The sequence below is a fragment of the Patagioenas fasciata genome, chromosome 2 (genome assembly GCF_037038585.1).
Source record: "Patagioenas fasciata isolate bPatFas1 chromosome 2, bPatFas1.hap1, whole genome shotgun sequence".
Taxonomy (NCBI): Eukaryota; Metazoa; Chordata; class Aves; order Columbiformes; family Columbidae; genus Patagioenas; species Patagioenas fasciata.
In genome coordinates, this window is record NC_092521.1 from 70,350,243 (window position 1) to 70,370,290 (window position 20,048).

Sequence of the window (20,048 nt, forward strand, 5' to 3'; positions counted from 1 at the left end):
TCTCTGGGCAGCCTGTTCCAGTGCTCTGTCACCCTCAATGTAAAGAAGTTTCTCCTCATATTCAGATGGAACCTCCTATGCTTGTCTGTGACCATTGCCCCTCATTCTGTCGTTGAGCACCACTGAAAAGAGTCTGGTCCCAACCTCTTGACACGCCCCCCCCCCCCGCCTTGAGATATTTATAAGCACAAATAAGGTCCCCTCTCAGCCTTCTTTTCTCCAGGCTGAACAGACCCAGCTCTCTCAGTCTTTCCTAAGAAAGATTCTCCAGACCCCTAATCATCTTTGTAGCTGCTTCTCAGCAGAGGTAACGATGATGCTGGAAAGCCTCGCTCAGCACTCCGCGGTAACCGAAGCGGGAAGGACGAAACGAAGGACTTCCAGTTCACCCCCGCCGCTCCGTCAGGCCGGGCTGCGAGAGGGGGCGCTGCCGCCGGTTCTCCCGGTGCAGAACTACATTTCCCAGCACGCTGCCCGGCCGGCAACTCCCCTTCCCCGCCGGGCTGGGCGCACGCCCGTGCCCGGAGCCGTGCGGCGGCACTACCGTGCCCGGCGCTCCCGGCCGCCTCTCCGCGCCCTCGCCCGTGCGGCAGCGGCGCGTCGACCCTGGCAGCGGCGGCCGGAGCCGCGGCCGTGCCCGGCGCTGGGCAGGAGGGGGCGGGCGCCATGGCTGACAGCAGAGAGCTCCCGGCGGCTCCGGCCGCGGCCCCTCCGGACTCGCCAGCGCAGAAGCGGCGGCCGAAGGGATCTCCCAGCGCGGGTGCGGCCGGGGCGGAGGGCGCGGCGGCGGCCATGCCGCGGCTGCCGCTGAGCGGCCCGGGCGGGGCGGCGGGGATGTCGCTGCCGCGGCTGGAGAAGCCGATCAAGCAGGCCTTCTACAACACCGGGGCGCTGCTGTTCGCGGGGCTGTGCTGCGGCGCCGCCGTCCTGGTCTACTTCATCCTGGAGGCCTTTCTGCGACCGCTGCTCTGGGCTGTGCTCTGCGGCACTTTCCTGCACCCCTTCAAGAGCTCCCTGACGGCGCTGGGTCGCCGCTGGCTGAGCCGCCTGCACCGGTCCCGCACGCCCGTCCTGCTGGCCGCCCTGCTCCTCCCCATCTGCTTCGCCAACTACGGGGTGGAGGCGCTGGGCGAGCAGGTGCTGCGGCGGCGGCGGCTGTTGCTGCTCCTGGGCGCCGGGGGGCCGCTGCTCTACGGGCTCTACTGCCTGGGCAGCTCCCTGGGCGTGCAGGTGCTGCTGGCCCAAGCCGCCCGCCTCATCTGCCAGGGGCTGGACTACTTCAGCAGCCAGTGGGTGAGTGCCGCCTGGGACGGGAAGGGGTCTCGGAGGTGGCTGAGTTCCCCCGGGGCGGGGAGCTGGGCGGCTGGTGGCAGTTGCCTCCGCCCCGCTTCGGAGGTGCGCGGCCCACCGGGGAGGGCTGGGATGCGGCCCGCCTGCTTGCAGGGGGGCGGCCGGGCTACCTCGGGGGGCGGCTGGGGACGCAGTGCCGGCCGCCATCTCACTTGTTGCGCCGCGGCGGCAACTGGCAGCCGCAGACGTTTAAAACCGTTAAGGTGCCTTTTCGAAGCCGCCGCAGCCTTTTTATCTATTTATTTATTTATTTTTAGGCGAAAGGACGCGGGGAAGTGTCCCCACAGCACGTAAGCCTGACTGTGGCCGCGGCGCTGCTCGGGGGGTACAGCAGAGCCAGGGCTTCCCCGGGGCAAAGCACCAGCGTCGTGGTGGTGTAGGGCAAACCCAGTCTTCACTGGAAAAAAAAACATATGCAAAATAGCTTTAGAAAAGCTCCCGAGTTGTAACCCACGGCACAGAGGGGTGCTGTGTGTACCCGAGTGGGCGTAGCAGGAGCAGATACGTTTTCTCTGCCAGTATTTTAGTCACGCTGCAGTTTTGAGATGCTTTTAAGTCAAAGGTAATTCAGGTGAGGTCTTGGGCAAACACTGTCTCCTCTTGAGCTGTGAGATGTGTATCAAGTGTTGTGAAACAGCAGCTCAGCTCCGCTGGTGACTTGGAGTGGGGGGGCGTAGACTTGTTTCTCAGTATACTGATTTTGGGTTTTTTTTCAAAGTATCAAATGGTGCAAACTCAGTTTGAATGTTAAAAAATAAAGCTGGGGGTTTTAACTTAGAAATTTTACTTATAGTAATAAGGATTCTGGGAGGCTGCTTTTTTCTGTGTTGTCTTCAGTAGGTAGACTAATTAAAACCTCTGGCAGGACTAGTTTTCACTTTGTTAGTTATAATTGAAAATGCAAAAAATACTATAAATCTGAAGTAAATGGTTATGTGAAAGTGCAGAAGTTCAGTAAATTTTACTTTTATTAAATCACAGAATCACAGGTTGTTGGGGATTGGAAGGGACCTCGAAAGATCATCTAGTCCAATCCCCCTGCAAGAGCAGGAACACTTGGATGAGGTTACACAGGAATGTATCCAGGTGGGTTTTGAATGTCTCCAGAGTAGGAGACTCCACAACCCCCCTGGGCAGCCTGTTCCAGTGCTATGGCACCCTCACTGAGAAGTTTCTTCTCAAATTCAAGTGGAACCTCCTGTGGTTCCAGTTTGTTACCATTGCCCCATGTCTTATCATTGGTTGTCACTGAGAAGAGCTTGGCTCCATCCTCATGACACTCACCCTTTAGATATTTATAAATATTAATGAGGTTGCCCCTCAGTCTCCTCTTCTCCAAACTAAAGAACCCCAGCTCCCTCAGCCTTTCCTCATTAGGGAGGTGCTCCACTCCCTTAGTCATCTTTGTTGCCCTGCACTGGACCCTCTCCAGCAGTTCCCTGTCCTTCTTGAACTGAGGGGCCCAGAACTGGACACAATATTCCAGATGTGTTCTCCCTAGGGCAGAGTAGAGGGGAAGGAGAACCTCTCTCAACCTACTAACCACACCCCTTCTATTACACCCCAGGATGCCATTGGCCTTCTTGACCACAAGGCCACAGTGCTGGCTCATGGTCATCCTGCTGTTTATCAGGACCCCCTGGTCCTTTTCCCCTACACCGCTCTCTAACAGGTCGTTCTCCAACTTATACTGGAACCCAGGGTTGTTCCTACCCAGATGCAAGACTCTACACTTGCCCTTGTTATATTTCATTAATTTTTGCTCTGCCCAACTCTCCAGCCTGTCGAGGCTGATGTATGATTGGCATGCCCAGATTGCCTAGTGTCAAAAACACTGCTCTAGTTCTTTAAACAAACAAAACAGCACCCACCCCCCTGTAGGTGGAAAATTACATACAAGGTTTAATGGGGATATAGAGATACATGAAGATAAAAACGAAGAACTATCTAAACCTGATCTTTTTATGTGGGCAAGAGAGAGGAATTGCCAACAAAAAAGAACCAAAAAACCCCCAAAAAACAAAAACCCAAACTATAACAAGCTTGTCCATGTTTCTGATTTTGAATTGCACATGTTCTTTGAATACTAATTTTATCCCTTTGATGGAACTGGTGCATGCTGATACCTCAAACACAGCTGTGAAGGTGTATACCTGAAACAAAAAAGTAATAGATCTGCTGGATGTACTGACAAAGGATATTTTGAGCTATTTCTAGTGTGAATAGGATGGACTGGAGGATGTGTTTTGTCTCTTGAAGGTGAACAAACAGTGGAAGAAGGGATTTTCTAGGCTTTCCATGCTGAAGTGTTGTCATACACTGGAAAATGTCAGGAGAGGTCTGTTTCTGGTCTGTTTTGTCCTTAGAAGTATAATTAAAACTGAGTAGATAGACAGAGACACTCTATTTTTATAGAGGCAAGATGCAACCTTCTTTACCTTCAGCTGAGTGGTGGAGGAATGTAAGCGTGGCTTGATACTGATGGGAAGCTTTGGTTAGTTGCCACACAATTTACTTGATAAACTTAAGACTTTCCTGTGCATTGGCCTACCCGTTTTATTTTTAATAATTCAGCGATATTGCTACACTAACTGACTTGGCTACATCCAGTCCTTTATTCAAACTTGGTTAATTAAGCTGGACTTACACTGGGTACATATAAGGGTACAAAAGGAAGTTGCAGTGATTTAACCTCATAGCTATGGTTGAAATGCACTGCTGGGTGTCTGTGCATGCTCAGTGCAATTTTGTTTAGCAGTATCTGATACTTCTGTTTTGCACTGGTGTTTCTCTTATAACACTTGATTTCATTGAAGTGCTGTTATGATTTTAACCAGGGAAAAGTTAAGTTCCCAGAACTCCTCTGACTTGAGTTCCATTGGAAGATTTTGGGTTCATGTCAGAATAACTGGCCGTGGACTTCCTTGAGCAAACCAGTTGCAGTAGCTTTCCAAGCAGACTGCTTATGTTTATTTCTGGGACCCTACATAAGAAAGAAACTGTGAGCTTCCCTTTGTAAATAACCTCAACTCAACCTGGAATCATCTGTATGCTTTACAGTGTTTCATCGTTCCAGTTTTTTTTAATTTTGCAGCTACCTGAGTTGTATTATCTCAGAGCTGTAGCAGAAAAACTGAATTTTATCCATGCTGCTGAGGAGCCTTGAGCTGGAACAGTTAATAGCATCTGATTTAACTTTAGTTAGGCATTTTAAAGCCATTTAATTGCTGTATTATACTGTAGGACTCTGCATGTGTACAGTCTACCTGTTAGCCGAACAGGAATTTTGGGTATTGTGAGTCAGTTTGCTCCATTGCACTGTTCTTCCCTGGGATCCGAATCCTCCATGGTTCTTTCTTTATGTTATCTAGCATGAGCATTACAACTGTTATTGTTAGTTAGATACTCTATGTGATAAATAAAAGTAATGGTATTTTCATTTCTTTCAGTGTTTCTTTTAGCAGCCCACTAAGCCAGTCTTTATTTCTGTGTTTTGAAATATTTTGATACGGAGTAACTTAATTAACATAAAATAAGTAGATTTGCCCCTTAGCAAAGAATACGTTCTTGCCAAGAATATGATATATAAATCATTAAAAGCATAAAAGAGATGAGCAAGTGTGAAACCAGTATCTGACTAGCACAGTACATTTGTTTATGGTAATTTTGATCTTGTGCTCCAGCCACCAGTGATTTTGCTGTGGGTTGCAAAGGTGTACAGGGTATTTATTGTTATTTCGAGCTTTGCGCCGCTTGGATGGTGCTGATACTTACAGAGAGGAAGCACATGCAAGGTTGCCTTCTCCTATTCTGGTTCCTTCTGCTGTACTAGAGAAATGAGAGAATTTGACTTGGAACAGTATAGATTTTGGGATATCAATTTGGTGTTTTCTAAAGGTATTTTTATGGTATCTACTAGGCCATGAAACAGAAATTCTCTTCTGTTCCAGGAAAAAAAAATTGTTCTCCAAATGCAGCAATGGCATGTGAAAATGTTATAGTGAACTGTAGCTTGGCACCAGTGTGTTACAGAGCTTTGTTGTACTGTTGTCCTTAAGTCTGGGAAGGCCATTCATGGTGTTGATGAGTGAAGGTATGCAAATGGTTATGTTCCTGTCTGTGGTTCTTAAGTCACACCTGCAATTTAGGAATTAAGAACCCTAGATACCTCCAGGATAGGACTGTTTGATCGATGATTGCAAAACACTGTATTTGAAGAACAAGTCCAAGATCTTAGGTTAGTCTACAAGTGTCTTGTTCCCACTGTCTCCTTTTCTCTCTCTTTGTGCTTTACAGTTCCCACATCATCTTTGAAGAACCTTGCTCAAGAAATGTAGTAGGCTGCTGGGCCTTAAAGCTAGGAGCTGGTTATAAATTCCAGATGAGTTCCTTGCTCTGACTCCAGCCTTCTCTGTGGCTTGTTTGTAGAAGTCTTATGTAGAGGACATGCAGTCTACATGGACTTCAGTTATGTGTGATAGGGAAGGTCAATACTTTTCTGTGTGGTGTTTTGTTTTTGTTTGTTTGTTTTGTTTGTGTGTGTTGTTTCTTTTTTTTTTTTTTCCTTTTGTGAAAAGGAGTGGAGTTTGTCCCGTAGTGGACTGAATATACCCTGACAGGTTTATATGCTATGGCAATTTCAGCATGATTACCCTTGCAGTTAGCATACCATCTGCAGACTAATCATGGACTTCCTTGTCATCCTGGTTTTGTAGCAAGTATGCCTTGTATCCAGCATTGTATCTAAGGTACGGGAAATTGTTCTGCTTTGTGGCAAGAGTTCAAACTACTTTAGCCTGATGTTTTACACTGATGGTAATATACAGGAAATGCCAGCTATTGGTTGTATTTATTTTTTTTTCAGAAGGGTTCACATGTTCATGTTTATTTAGAAAACAGTTAGTTTGTCCTAGCACATGAAATGAATTATACAACTGTTCTACATTGACTCTGAAGTTCATCCTAGTAAATTAAATTGGGTGCAGTCATAATTGACAGAATTCTTTGGAGTGAACTTGGTTACAGGGCTGTCAAAATCTTTCTCCCATGGCAAGTCTTTCTTCCTTGGTTTGTCACAAGTTACTGGTCAGGGTCAGAATTGTTTGCTCATGTGTGTGCATGTCACTGTATTTTTGTGTCTCTGTACTAAGTACAACTTGCGTTGTTCTAGCACAGTTAGCATGCAGTTAGGAGGCCTAAACAATCCTTTCCTCACTACAGTGCTGGGCAAATCTGGAAACACTGGAAAACTCAGTTTGTGTTGGCACTATATATCCGCAGTCCCTAAAGTAACCCTTGCAGGCTGGAATTCTCAGACATGCTTCTTGCAAACGTTTTGGGTTTCAGGTGCCAAGATGCTTGGTTTCCACAGTGCTGTTGAATATCACCTATGGAGGCAAAAAAAATCAATGTTTTGTCAAGTTTATCTGATGCGCAATTTCTATTGTAGCAAAGGAAAGGGTAATGTTTGACTATAATGTAGGTATAGCTATAAATGAGAAAAAGAGAGTTCTGATTTTTAAGGTGCATATAATTTCTGTTTCTGGAGTGTTTCAGTAGGGGTTTTTTTGTTGTTTTTTCTTCCCTTCCTTAGAGCAAGCTTGCAGGTTTCTAAAACTTGTCCAGCATAAAAAACCCCACACCTGAAAAAGCCCTTAAGTATTCTTTCTGCTGTTTATATTAATCCTTTCATTATTTGGTATCATGGCATATCAGTCATACAGCTAGGTACTGACGGCAAACATATCTTACCAAAACCACAGTTTTGGGTTTGTTTTCACAACTTGGTAGAGATCAACTGTGTAGAGACTATGTGTGGCCTATTTAAAAACAGGATGAGGAAGGGCAGGGAAAGACTGAGATGTTGATAGTGTTTTCTTTTCCACCTTTAATTTTTCCCTTCCACACCCACCCCCAGCTTTGGGAGAAACTGCCGTGAGGTACCTTTCATGAAAAGGCTTATCAACTTATTTAGATTTATATGTATAAACTGCAGTCGCAGGCAGTAAGCTGAAGCTAGCCTTGAGCCTAATGATATATGCTACATAAAATTAGTTATATTTTTGTATTAATATGTATTATTTGAACACAAGATTTCCTTTTTTTACCACTTCTGAAATGCATGGCTATTATGGAACTGTCCAGCAAAACTGTGCTCTCTGTAATAAAGCAAGAAAATGAAGAAGTTGTGTATGGTGAGGTACAATTTCTTGTCAAAGTGTTGTCATGAAGCGTGTCAGAGGACTGTTACTCTGTCTGCAGGGGGAGAATTTGATGTGCTCTGAAAAACCCCTTTTCACAAGTGAATCTTGAAAAGTTTGATTTCTGAATAGCATTTTTATTAATGGAGTTTCTCATAAATAACATCTGTACTAAGACAGAAAAAGTGAACTAAAGGGGGAGTACTTTCAACATCTGTAGCTGCAGGCTTCTGGATATCTTAGATTTAGTGGATTTCCTTAAATTCACAGAGTGGGAAGGTTGCAGGACACATTGAAAACACTTTTAACCTGTGTGTGACAGTGTTGACTCTGATGGTCAGTTCTCTCACCTGTCCCAGGATTCTAATTGAAAGTTCATAATGTTACCGTTTCAGAACGGGGTAGTCTAGCTAAACACCAGGTTTCTGTTTCACATGGTTTAGCAGTCTGTGTGTTAATGCCAAACATGTCTACATGGATATATGAGGGTTCTAGAAGAAATAAAACTGATCTGCTGTTCTAGTCCTTTGGGTAGAGGACTAGGAATAACCCAGTCTGTCATGTTTATGTGTACTTACGTTCACTTAGGAAAAAAAAATCAGGATGTCATTTACCTGCTTAGAGGAATGGCAGCTTCCTTAAAGAAGGAAAGAGGTGGTCAAGTTTGCTCTGAGGTGGGCAATAGTATTAAATGCGTGATTAGTTGGTTTTGGTTGTTCTTTTTTTGTTTTGTTTTATATCTGTTCAACAGAGACTGTCTCTATGCTAATTGAAGGGCAGTTATACTTCCTTTATTCTACCAAACTCTGCACATTGTGGCATATTTCCTCCTGTGTACTGTGGAATGTATAGTAAAGCCACATGGAATCAATTTTGATTCTGAAAATTGTCATCAAAATGATATTTTCGTAATTCCTCACCTGCCTCATTATGTTTTTATTGTTTAGAAAACTATTTTCAAATGAACAGACAAAAAAAACACTGTGAGGTTCATATGGAAAACAGTTTGGCTTTTAGCAATGCATTTAATGCCTTGTGTCACTTCTATTTTCAAGTCCAACGCTATTCTGCCCAGCTTTTGCAGTAGGTTCATTTTCCTTCACTGGCCTGCATTGCCACTGAGGAGGAGGTAGAAGTAATGAATTGCTGTAATAAGATCGCTTCTTCAGTCGGGGTTGCTCAGTGCAGCACTGTTTTACAAGTTTGCAAAAGTGCCGTGTGAATGTTTGGTCCATGTTTTTAAGGATTTCCTATTTTAAGAAAAACTAATGAAAATCTCTATTTCCAAATGAAAATTTTATTTTTAAATGTTAAAGGGAAGTGGTGAGGTAGTTAGGACCTTTTTTGATCATAATCCTGAAACTAACTGGAAAACAGGAAACCGTTTGAATTGGATCCATAGTTTCATCAAATGGCTTTAGATATCTCAATTTAAAATAAACAAGCAAAACCAACCAAGAAACAAAATAACCAAACGCACACAGAAACCCAAACCCAAAACAAAACAAACAAACAAAAAAATCCCACCTATACAAACGCTAAAAAACTTCGCTGTATGATATTCAAGTGGAAAAGGGCAACCTGGAAAAAAAAACTTTGAAATGGCAAAAGGAGGGTGTACAGCTACAACTAGAAAACAAAAGAGTTGAGACATACGATTTGGTATGTCCTGAATTGTTAAAAATTGGGAACTTTTGGAAGGTTGGCAAAAGAAGTAACTCTGGTTATTCTACTGAGTCTTCACTGTTGTGTTTACCATGGGGTGGTTTGCATGAAGCAGGTGGGAAATGTGTTCCCTGCAGGGTACTGAGTTGTTGAGGCGACGTTCTGCAGAAGTCTGAGTCCTTCCAACAGCTTTGCTGCCCCTGAGGAACTGTTCTTGCTTATCCAGACTTCTGAGATATGCTTCAGTTGCCCCATTGTCAGTGCCTGTCATCTCCGTGAGTCTGTTTAGCTATCACTGACTTAGATTATAAACTCTTGGGTTTTTTTTCCAGGTAGTTTTTTATCAGCTGTGGGAGCTTGAGCTGGCTGGCTGAATGTTGAAGCTGGTGTGCAGAAGAGGTGGGACCCACCTGACTGGCAGTGGGAGGAAATAAACCTCCACTTTAAGTAGCAGTGAGCTATTATTAATGATTAAGCTTATCTGTAAAACCTCTCCCTTAGAGATTAGCATGCTGATAGGGGAAAAAAAAAAGGGAGTAAACTGTGTAAATAAAGAATTTTACTCATCAGTATAAATGTGGTCAAGAGTTTAGTAGTAAGAAAGAGTTTGTTCTCATTGAAAAATGATGCCAAAGCCACCAGTGTCTCACATTGTCAAATTCTCTCACCTTTAATTGGAACTGGAAGCAGACTTTCAGTAGCACTGGTGATGCGGTCATGCTGATAAATACTAGACTTTCCAACACTGTAATTTAAAAGAAAAAACACTGAAGCAGATGCTTGAGTGTAACATAAAAGCTGCATCTTTCTATGGTGTAATTTTGCCTCCAGTTGGCAATTTAAAGAGAACTGAAGCCCTTCAGACTTGCCTGGACATCTCTAAACCTGGCCTTTTAAATTTACCACTGCAACACAAAATTGGATGCTGAAATCCAATAAGTTGCCCTGCAGTATTCCAGCTGTTTATTCAGGGAAGCAGGCAGTTTTACTTTTTATGTCTCAAGGCAAACCAGCATTTCGTTCAGTTTGCAAGGGGTGCTACAAAATGCGGAGGAGATGTGAGAAATTAGGTATTTGTTGTCTGTTCAGGCAGTGAAGAGATGTGAGAGAAGGAAGAAGGAAAGATAACAGTATTAAACTATATATACTGGAGTTAGAATCTTTTGGTTGGAAGAGACCCTCATCAAGTCCAACCATTAACCTGACTCTGGCACTATACCATGTTCCTGACTTGAGCTACAGGTCATTTAAACACCTCCAGGGATAGTGGCTCCACCACTTCCTGGGCAGCCTGTTCCAAAGCCTGACAACGCTTTCCATGAAGAAATTTTTCCTAATATCCTATCTAAACCTCCCCTGGTGCAACTTGAGGCCATTTGCTCCCGTCCTATCACTTGCTTTCTGTTAATTGTAGACAGCAGTAAGATCTCCCCTCAGTCTCCTGTTCTCCAGGCTAAACATTAGATTATAATTTATGATATAATTAGAGTTGTGCATGTCTATAAATACTGTGAGTGAACAGACATTTAAAATCTCAGAGTATGTGGTGAAAGGCATCTGCAACTGACTTCAGCTTGATAAATAAATAGTTGTGGTAGCTAATGTATTCTGCAATATCAAAAGTGTTACTGGTTAGCTGTATACTCTCATAAATCAAATTTATAGGTGTTTTGGTTTAGCATGGAATCTGTATCCATTCTAGTTTCAGTGCAGTAATTGCAGTAGCTTAACTTTAATGAAAGTAGGCATTATCTTTTATTCTTCGTTTCCATGGTGTCAGTTGTTGAGATGGACATGTAATAGTAAAGAGGCTATTAATATTCTCATGCTCTTTTGACCAGAACTATTGGAGGCCATTCAGAAAAACAGTGAGAAAGGTTCCATAACATGCATTTAAAGGGTTAAGGGAAAAAATAAGGCTGTTGGCAAGTTAATATGGGATGAATTCCTAGTCCATGTCAATTTAGATTAATTTGCTTTGTCAGTTGCTTTCAGCTGTGAATTGTTGGAAGTCGGCTACCCTAGTTCCCATGCAGCGTAGGGAAGTGCTTGGCTATAACATTAACTGATAAGGAACTGATTACTCCATGGTATCACTGAAATTAAACTCCTTGCACCAATCAATTGATTCCACAGGTTTTTAGGATTGTTATTGTTTGATCTCTGAAACAAGATGACTTGTTTACTTTAAAATAAGCTGTTGCTCTCTATTCAATAGAACTAAGAAATAATTTTGCTTGGATCATCTGCTAAGCTTTTAGAAATGAGAACTGATGAATAATTGTAACTTACAAAAAATTATTGAATACCTAAACCCTGAAATGCTAGCTTCTAGTTCAGCTACCTGGATAGCTAAAAGCAGTTCAACATGTTTTGCTTTGTTGGCTGTTAAACTTAGCTTTGTGCCCTTTTAGCCTCCTTGCTTTTTTTTGGTGTTTTATCATACAAATATGCTGTGTGGCATATGTTAGGGAGTAGGATAGAATCTTCATGCTGAGTTCTCTTGCAGTTACTGTTATGCACTAATATGTCTTGTGAATGAATTTGTTACGAACCTTTGCTGTTAAATAGGTGCTGTCATGTATTTAATTTTTTTGTTGTTCATGACTTTAGTCTTAGTGTCTAAGAGTTGTGTTAGTTTTAGGCGTTTGTCTTGAGTCCACATTTGGCCATACACAGCTCTGTTGATGCAAAACAGAGCTACTTATAGCAGTGAAAAGCTGGACTGATCAATTTTGATAAGAAAGATTGGTATGAAAAGGGTACATCACTGCTTGTCTGCTGAATTCGGTACACTTAAGATTTCCTCAATTAGGTGCATGGGAGTAGTCGCACAAACCTGCTTTTCACAGGGACTGTTTCCTCTTCAGCGTGAGTCATACGGTGCAGAGTAAAGAGGTGGAAGCTCTTGTGGTGTGTTCTGTCCAATGGCTCATTCTGTGCATCTGCCGGTACACTCTTACTTCTTATGGTGACATCTGATTCGTTAGATGCTGTTAACAGAAGTTATGTTTAAACTCCATTAGGCTAGTATTGATTTATAAGTGTCAGTTTGAAGGTGTCTTAAGCTGATTGTGGATAGGGAATGTTTGTTGACTTTCAGCCAGAAATGTCAGATTTTTTTTTTTTTCTTTTAAGAATGCAACACAAGTCTTCATATCTTCACAAGTCTTCATATCTTTCTTATTTCACATCTGCTGAGTAGCTGCTTTTCACCTCCTGTTACGTCTTTTGGTTTCTGCTTGATTCTTTTCAGCATTTTCAAGCTCAGATTCTTCATCTGAAGTTTCTTAATTAGAATTTTCTACTGTGATTTATCCAATGAGCAGAGGTGTAGAAGGCAGTGAGAAGCAGCAATCTGTCTCTTGATATGTTGTCACAGACATTTTTCTGTATCTTTAGTGGTTTTAGTTAAATATTTGATACAATTCTGTGTCACGAGTCATTTAAAAGCATGGCTCTTTTGTGGAAAAACACTGCTGAGGAAGAGCAGTTTTTGTTCTGCTTTCTAATGGCCGTGTTTGGCTTAAAACCCCCTTTGTCTCTTTGGACTGGAACACAGGAGCTGGCAAGCTGCTCTGTGCTGGAACGAGTGGTGCTCTGCTGGCTCTGTCTCCCTGTGGCCCCACTGGTGCCACTGGTGGCCCCGTTTCATTGAGGTTCTCACCTTTCAGTAGTAGTTCAGAGTAGCTGCTTGGTCTCAGCTGCAAAAACATCTTCGTTCAGGGTTTTTGTCCAGCAAAGCGTGTATACTCATTTGCATTAGACCCATACTGAAGGCAGACCAAAGATATGTCTAGCTTGTCCATACACTTTGCACAAACTTTACATTTCTCTTACGTGGAGCAAAAACTCCTGTAATTAATAGAGAGTTCTGAAATGTAGGCTTCTTAATGAATAGAACTTGACTTCAGTTCTCTCAATATGACAGGGGAGTGTGCACATGTGTGTATACACACACATCAAAATATAGTTGTATTGTACTCCTGTATGTATACATACCTGTGTGTATCTTTTTCTTAAAGATATGGACGCTGGTAGTTGGTTACCTGCTGATGGTTTCATTCAAGTGGAATATAAGCACTGAGCGTTACTTAAAAGCAGTCTCTGTCCCTGTCTGGATTATGCTGCTCTTTCACTTAGGTGAGTAACAAGGAGTTATTATTCTAATGTGTCTTCTGGGATTCTGTTGTCTGGCAAATAAAGCTGCTCGCTTGTCCTTCTGCTAAATCGTTATAGTGGTGTCTTAGCTGACATGCAGGCTGTTTTCTCTGCTCAGTAATTCTGGCTGCATGTGGCCAGCAGAGAGTCTTGGAGTAAGGAATGGGAAGGCTTCAAGATTCTGAGCGACATACATCTTCCACTCCTTCTGCCCAGTTGGTACCTCCCATGGCTTTCCCTGATTTGACTCACTGACCTGGTACTGACTCCCTGACAGTGAGAAAGGGCTGGGGTCACATGGGGGTGGATTTAGACATACACTTGTGAAGATTTTTAATATTAGTATTTTCTTGAAAGCCTGCTATTAACCGAGGCTCAAGCTTTAAAATTAGTTTCATAGTAGGAATAGGAGAAAAAAAAATACTATCAATAGTCAACAAGAATGTTGATATGATATCAACAATGTCAAATAAAACTTCTAGTAATCTGTATAATCTGTTAATACAAATATAACATTATAGTAATCTATTGGTATTAGATTTATTTTACATATTTAATATAACGGATTGTCAGATTATATTATCACATCAAAGAGTTTATGGTAGAAGTATCATGCAAATAATAGAATGCTGTCATGATGGAAGGCTTCACAGCATACTTCAGGATTTACTTTGCTTTAGCAGCAGGTTTCAAAAGTTGTTCTGGCTGTGGGGGGACACTTTCCTGAGGCTTTAAGCTACAAGTAATGGCTTTGCATTTGCTTACATTTTGACAGTCTTGTATTTGCTGGGGAGTACTAGCTGAAAAACCAAAACCCAAGAAGGCACTGCTTGCTGCCACTCAGTGGAGATCTAACATAAGTGTAGACTTTTTGGTGGAACTTGATTTGCCTCTGATATCTAAAAAGTTTTTATTTTGTGTGTATTTTCATGTAATTTTGCATATTTTTTTTAAAAATTGTTCACTATATCAGCATAGTTTAAAGTCACTGAAGACAGGAACAGTAACAACTTGGCTTATTCATTGGGAAACTTGTCCACCTGTGTTTTACATTCTTCCTTTTCGTGAATGTAGAAAACTTGTTTGCTTTATGGCAGTTAGTTTCTGCCCAGATTGTTCCTGGTTGATGTGGTGCCTTTCTTGGTTTTGTTAAATGTAGAGTTTATTAATAGTGTACTTTTTCTTGTGAAAAAACCTCAGTGCTCTATCTTTCAGCTTCTGTGGCAGGTTCCTGGAGAATTCCTGTGTTTCTGGTTATAGTTGTTCTGATGACTGTAGGCATGTTGCACGAACAGCAAAAGGGAAAGGAGTCTTCTGGTAAGGAACAAGTCACTATTTCTTTTATTGTTAGAGGCAAAGTTTCTGTAAAATTCAGTGAACAAATCTGGCCCATATCGCTGTAAACTCAATATCATGTGGATTGCAAAATCTTACTATAAGATTTTTTAGTATGCTTGTTTCAAAGTGGTTTATTCATGCTGAAGTGCATCTTCTATTCTTTACAGAAAATCATTGTAATAGACTGATGTTTCTTTTCCATAGGAAAGCAGCAACTCTCATTATCAAACCTGATTGCTCAAGTTTACAGAATCCTATATGTAGTTTCAAGCATAAGGAAAGCCCGGGAAATTTGGTATCCGAGTCTAATTTTGAAAGAAATAAGCAATATGGGTTGGGTAGCTCCTATAATATTGAGTATGAGAGAAACAGAGACAATTCCATTCAGCGAATTTCTTCATTCATTTTTAAAAAACAGTTTCTTAAAACTGTGGTTTGTGTTTAGATTTTGAGAAAGATAGGTTTTGCTTGTTGCGGGTCAATTTTGCAAAAAAATAAATGCCAGGTGTTCTTTTCCCATATTAGCTGTATGAATATTTGGGGAAACTTTTGTCCTGTTTTGCTGTTTTAGTTTTCTTGAAACTCATCATAATCTTGGTTAGTAAAATTTGATTATCTGCTATAAAGATTTTTACATTAATCAGACTGCCAGCAACTGTGAATGACTTAGTTGGTAGCAGTTCATTGGTAGGGAAGGTGTTAAACAGAACTAGTTTTGCCTTTTGACTCCAAGTGTATTATAATATTAAAATTATTAGCATGCATTCCTGTTTGATTGTACTAACTGCATATAATACATAGTATAAAAACTAACAGTTTCTCTGTGTAGAATTTCTGTTGCTTGACAGCTTCGGTGGATATCAAGCAACAAATAAAGTGTTTTAAGACTTAAGCTTTGATTTATTTGCATACACATATACATTTTACAGGGGCAGAGCTTCGTGGTCAAATGATTTCCATTGCTGCTTCAACAATTGCCATGGCAATTTCAATGACAGAAGATGAGTCCAATAATGAACGTTCCTCACAACCCTCAGGTGACTGAACACTCTGTAAGAAACATTTGAATTTGCTCTAAAGACATGACATTAGAGGGAATTAGGAACAAATTTCAAAAGAATTCCTATCCTCTTCATCCTGTCCCAAACAGCATATTGATATTTGCCTTGTGAAACAGGCTTATTTGTTTTTTAAAATGTTAAGAAGACAATAATATAAAAGCTATCTTGCAAATGATGGTTTACATGGATGTGTGTACATTTATAGTAGAAGGCCTGACTAGAAGGATTTTTTTTTTTAAGAATGAGGGTGTTTTTAATTTTTTTTCCCCCCTTCTTTCTTCTTATTATTTTTATTTTTTCCTAACCTTCTTTTGATTTGTTGGCAGTTTGGAGATATAACTGGATTTTTGGACCAGGTACAGACAGACTAGAATAATTTTTATGTACATCACAATGACAAAAAAACCCCTTTGTTTTCTGTTTGAATGTGGTATGCTCAAAGTCTTTCCTGTAGTGAGTTTACTTGACATTAGCTTCAGTCATGATACTTTCACTTGCAATAACACAACTATAAATCTGTAAGAAATTACTTGAAAGAGTTGCAAAGACGATGTTTGGATGTCCATCACTGATTTTGAACCTTACCATCATTTTTCTGGGTAGGCATTTGACGGAAAAGATACAAGAAAAATAGGTTATTATGGAGAGCTCTGGAAATTGAAAGGTTTCATCCATTTGCTGCAAGTAGACAGAACAGGTCATTCAACTTGACAGAATGTGAACTTCCAAAGCTTTAATTTGAAATTGGCCGTGTCTGAGAGTTTCCTGCTTCAAGGCAGCATGTTGTTAATATTGTCTGTAATGTGTAAATCGTGCTCCAGGGGAGGAAACATAGTGATTGTGCAGGAGAGAGTGGTTTGAGCATGTGGCTTTAAAAACTTATGTCTAAAGGCTACCATTTGTGAAACTGAAAAGTTACTTCAATGATCAGGTGAAATGGTGTAGAACAAGCTCTTCAGAAATCTTTTGATGAAATATAAACACACTTCCTGATTTTAAATAAGCCAAAAGAAGCGGCACTTGAAAACGTTTCATTTTTAAATATAAAAAGGCAGCTTTAAACAACTTATTATTTTCTTATCTTTGTTTCTACATTTTACATAACTATCTCAAAACCAAATATAGAATCCTAAGAACGTTATGTACTGAAATATGAGAACGGAGCATTACTCTAGCCTTTAATTTTGGAAATGAGATAATTTATTTAGCTGGCTTTTGAACATCTGCTTAAGCAACAGACTCCCACAAATGTGCCATGTAAGTGTTTGTGTTTTTTTTTTTTTTTTTTTTGTTTTTGTTTTTGTTTTGTCTTACACAACAGATTTAATTTTTTTCTCTTCAGGACAGGTTTTGTCTTGTTTTTTCTATTTTCAAACTGTAACCTCTCTTTGCCAGAAGAAAACTGCAGTGGTTTTACAAACGTTTTTTTAAATGAATGTTTTTTTGATTTATTTTCTTGAGACAATTAACCAGATGGTTTTTTTGTCTTGCAAATTCTGTTGGTTTTCTCCTTCAAGACAGGAAAAGAATAAATATGAAGTTTCCTGTTTACTCCTAACAATAGCTCAAATAATTTTCCAACAATCTGTTGCAAATTAGCATTCTATTCTGTGTTATGTGTTAAGCATCCTTTTGGTCACCTTTGATTTGGATCTTCTGCATGAATGGCGATGAAACATTATTCTTGTACACCAAACGATTTTACCTGCAGAGTTAAGAAATTGCAACTCTCTTGGTTTTCCTCTGCAGTGATTTTTGGATGTTTTGTTATCTTGCTTTGGAACTTGTAGTGTAATGCACATCTATTTTATGACAAGTATAAGATTTTGGAAGTTTTCACATCTTCAGCCAACTGTATAGCAGACTTCAGGAGGAGATCTTCCTTATATCTATTCTAAATATGTCTATGGTTGTCAAGGTTGATTAATTATCAGTAGCAATAAGAATTCTTATATTGTATTAAATCAATTATAGTACAGTCAATGCTTCATGTTTTTCTATTCTGCTTACACTTAAATTTGTTCATGAAAAAACTAAGAGGGGACACGAGCTGTGCTGATTTATTGGTCTTTCTGAACACTCATGTTTTTCCTAATTTTTTGTCAAATACTGATATTTAGTGTTGGGGATGAGGTGTTTGATGATAACCAGTGCAGGTGGTCTAACTTGTCCTTCCTGGTGTGCCGAGAGTTTCTAGATGGTACAGCAAATGAGAAGTCCACAATTTAAGAAGTAGATACCACTGCAGTATTTTGTTAGCTGCCTTGTAGGCAAGATTCAATTGTTTTGTTTGGCTTGAATGTGATAGCTACTGAAATCCTTGAATGTATCATGACTCTTAGCCTCCCTTTCCTCCACCAACTTATTTATTTTCTTAAAAAGAAGAATAATCTTTCTCTTGAAATTACAGAAGGACGTTGTTAGTAATGAAGGGGTACCTTCATCCTGGTGTCCTGAAAGACATTAATAATAATAAAGTCACTATTTCATCTAACCCTCTGTTTCTTATGACCAAAACACTTTCTCTTTTTAGGAAGACTTCTGTTTACAGGTAACTTTCTCTACCCTTACAGAAAATGAACTTGTCTTTCTCTCTGAAGTGTAGTTTTTAGGATAGGGCGGGCCTTTGTCCCTTTGAGACACAGAATCATAGAATTGTTTTGATTGAAAATGACCTTTAAGATCATTGTGTCCAAACATTAACCTGACACTGCCAAGTCTACCCCTAAACCATGTCCCTAAGTGCCCTATTTACACGTCTTTTAAACAGCTCCAGGGATGGTGACTCCACCACCTCCCTGGGCAGCCTGTTCCAATGCCTGACAACCCTTTCCATGAAGAAATTTTTCCTAATATCCAATCTAAACCTCCTCTGGCACAACTTCAGGCCATTTGCTCTCATCCTATCACTTGTTACTTGGGAGAAGAGACCAACACCCTCCATGCTACAACCTCCTTTCAGGTAGTTGTAGACAGCGATAAGGTCTCCTCTCAGCCTCCTTTTTTCCAGGCTCAACAGCCCCAGTTACCTCAGTCGCCCCTCATCAGACTTGTGCTCCAGGCCCCTCACCAGCGTCATTGCCCTTCTCTGAACTCTCTCCGGCACCTCAGTGTCTTTCTTGTAGTGAGGGGCCCAAAACTGAACAGAGGATTCAAGGTGGGCCTCACCAGCACCGAGCACAGTGGCATGATCACTTCCCTAGTTCTGCTGGCCACACCATTCCTGATACAAGCCAGGATGCTGTTGACCTTCCTGCCCACCTGGGCACACTACTGGCTCACGTTCAGCCAGCTGTCAATCCACAACCCCACATCTCTCTTTGCCAGGCAGCTTTCCAGCCACTTTTCCCCGAGCCTGTAGCGCTGCCTGGAATTGTTGCAACCCAAGTGCAGGACCTGGCACTTGGTCTTGTTGAACCTCATACAATTGGCCTTGGCCCATCAATCCAGTCAGTCAAGATCCTTCCTGCCCTCAAGCAGATCAAGAGTCCCACCAAACTTTTTGTCATCTGCAAAGGTGCACTCAATCTCCTCAGCCAGATCATTGATTAAACAGAACTGGCCCCAGTACTGAGCCCTGGGGAACACCGCTTGTGACCAGCTGCCAAACGGATTTGGCTCCACTTACCACAACTCTTTAGAGCCCAGCCCTCCAGCCAGTTTTACCCAGCAAAGAGGTTTGCCAAGAAGCACTCCATCTCAAGCTTTTGCTGTGTTTAGCTGCTTACAGAGTTCCTTCTTTCAGGTTACATGTTGTAATTCCTTTGGGAATATTCTGAAGTTCCACCAAATATGTTACCAGCAACCAGCAGATGTTTCTGTCATGATCCCAGTGTCTATCAGTTGGGTAAATCAATAGATTTGTGTTGTCGTATTAGTGTGGTGGGGAAGTTTTTATAAGCTCTAAAAATAATTCCACTTACTTGTAGAACACCAGTGCAGACTTCTACAACAAGAGAAGAGTGTTTATCCAGTGTATGAGGCTGCAGAATTTGTCACTGACTACTACTGTACACGTATGACAAATCGGTCTTGTCTTTTTGTACATTCTAGCTGTCATGCTTTAGGCCAGGAATGGCTTTAGTGACACAGTGCAGCTAAAACTGCATGTGTGGAACGTAAGTTGTTTGGCTGATATGCATGTAATGTATTGTAATACAGTTTTTACAGCAGTTTTTCTTTATGGAAGGAAAGTGGCTGGCGGTGATGGGACACAAGTCCAGTGAAAGAGTTGCATTCATTGCTTACCTGCTGCAGTATGTACCAACATAAC

At 41.3% G+C, this 20,048-nt stretch overlaps 1 protein-coding gene across 3 annotated transcripts in view; it reads left to right on the forward strand.

Moving 5' to 3' along the window:
* The first annotated feature begins 491 nt into the window (after positions 1 to 491).
* Positions 492 to 20,048, forward strand: part of TMEM245 (transmembrane protein 245) — an 87,338-nt gene continuing 67,781 nt past the window's right edge. The window contains exons 1-5 of one of the 3 annotated variants that reach the window (XM_065830595.2): positions 492 to 1,293; positions 13,241 to 13,358; positions 14,592 to 14,693; positions 15,644 to 15,751; positions 19,705 to 19,791. In XM_065830595.2, coding sequence (XP_065686667.1) covers positions 667 to 1,293; positions 13,241 to 13,358; positions 14,592 to 14,693; positions 15,644 to 15,751; positions 19,705 to 19,791 — 1,042 coding nt within the window. In that variant the 5' untranslated portion in view covers positions 492 to 666. The remainder of the gene's footprint in view (positions 1,294 to 13,240; positions 13,359 to 14,591; positions 14,694 to 15,643; positions 15,752 to 19,704; positions 19,792 to 20,048) is intronic. The other 2 variants (XM_065830594.2, XM_065830596.2) reach the window with 2 other exon arrangements.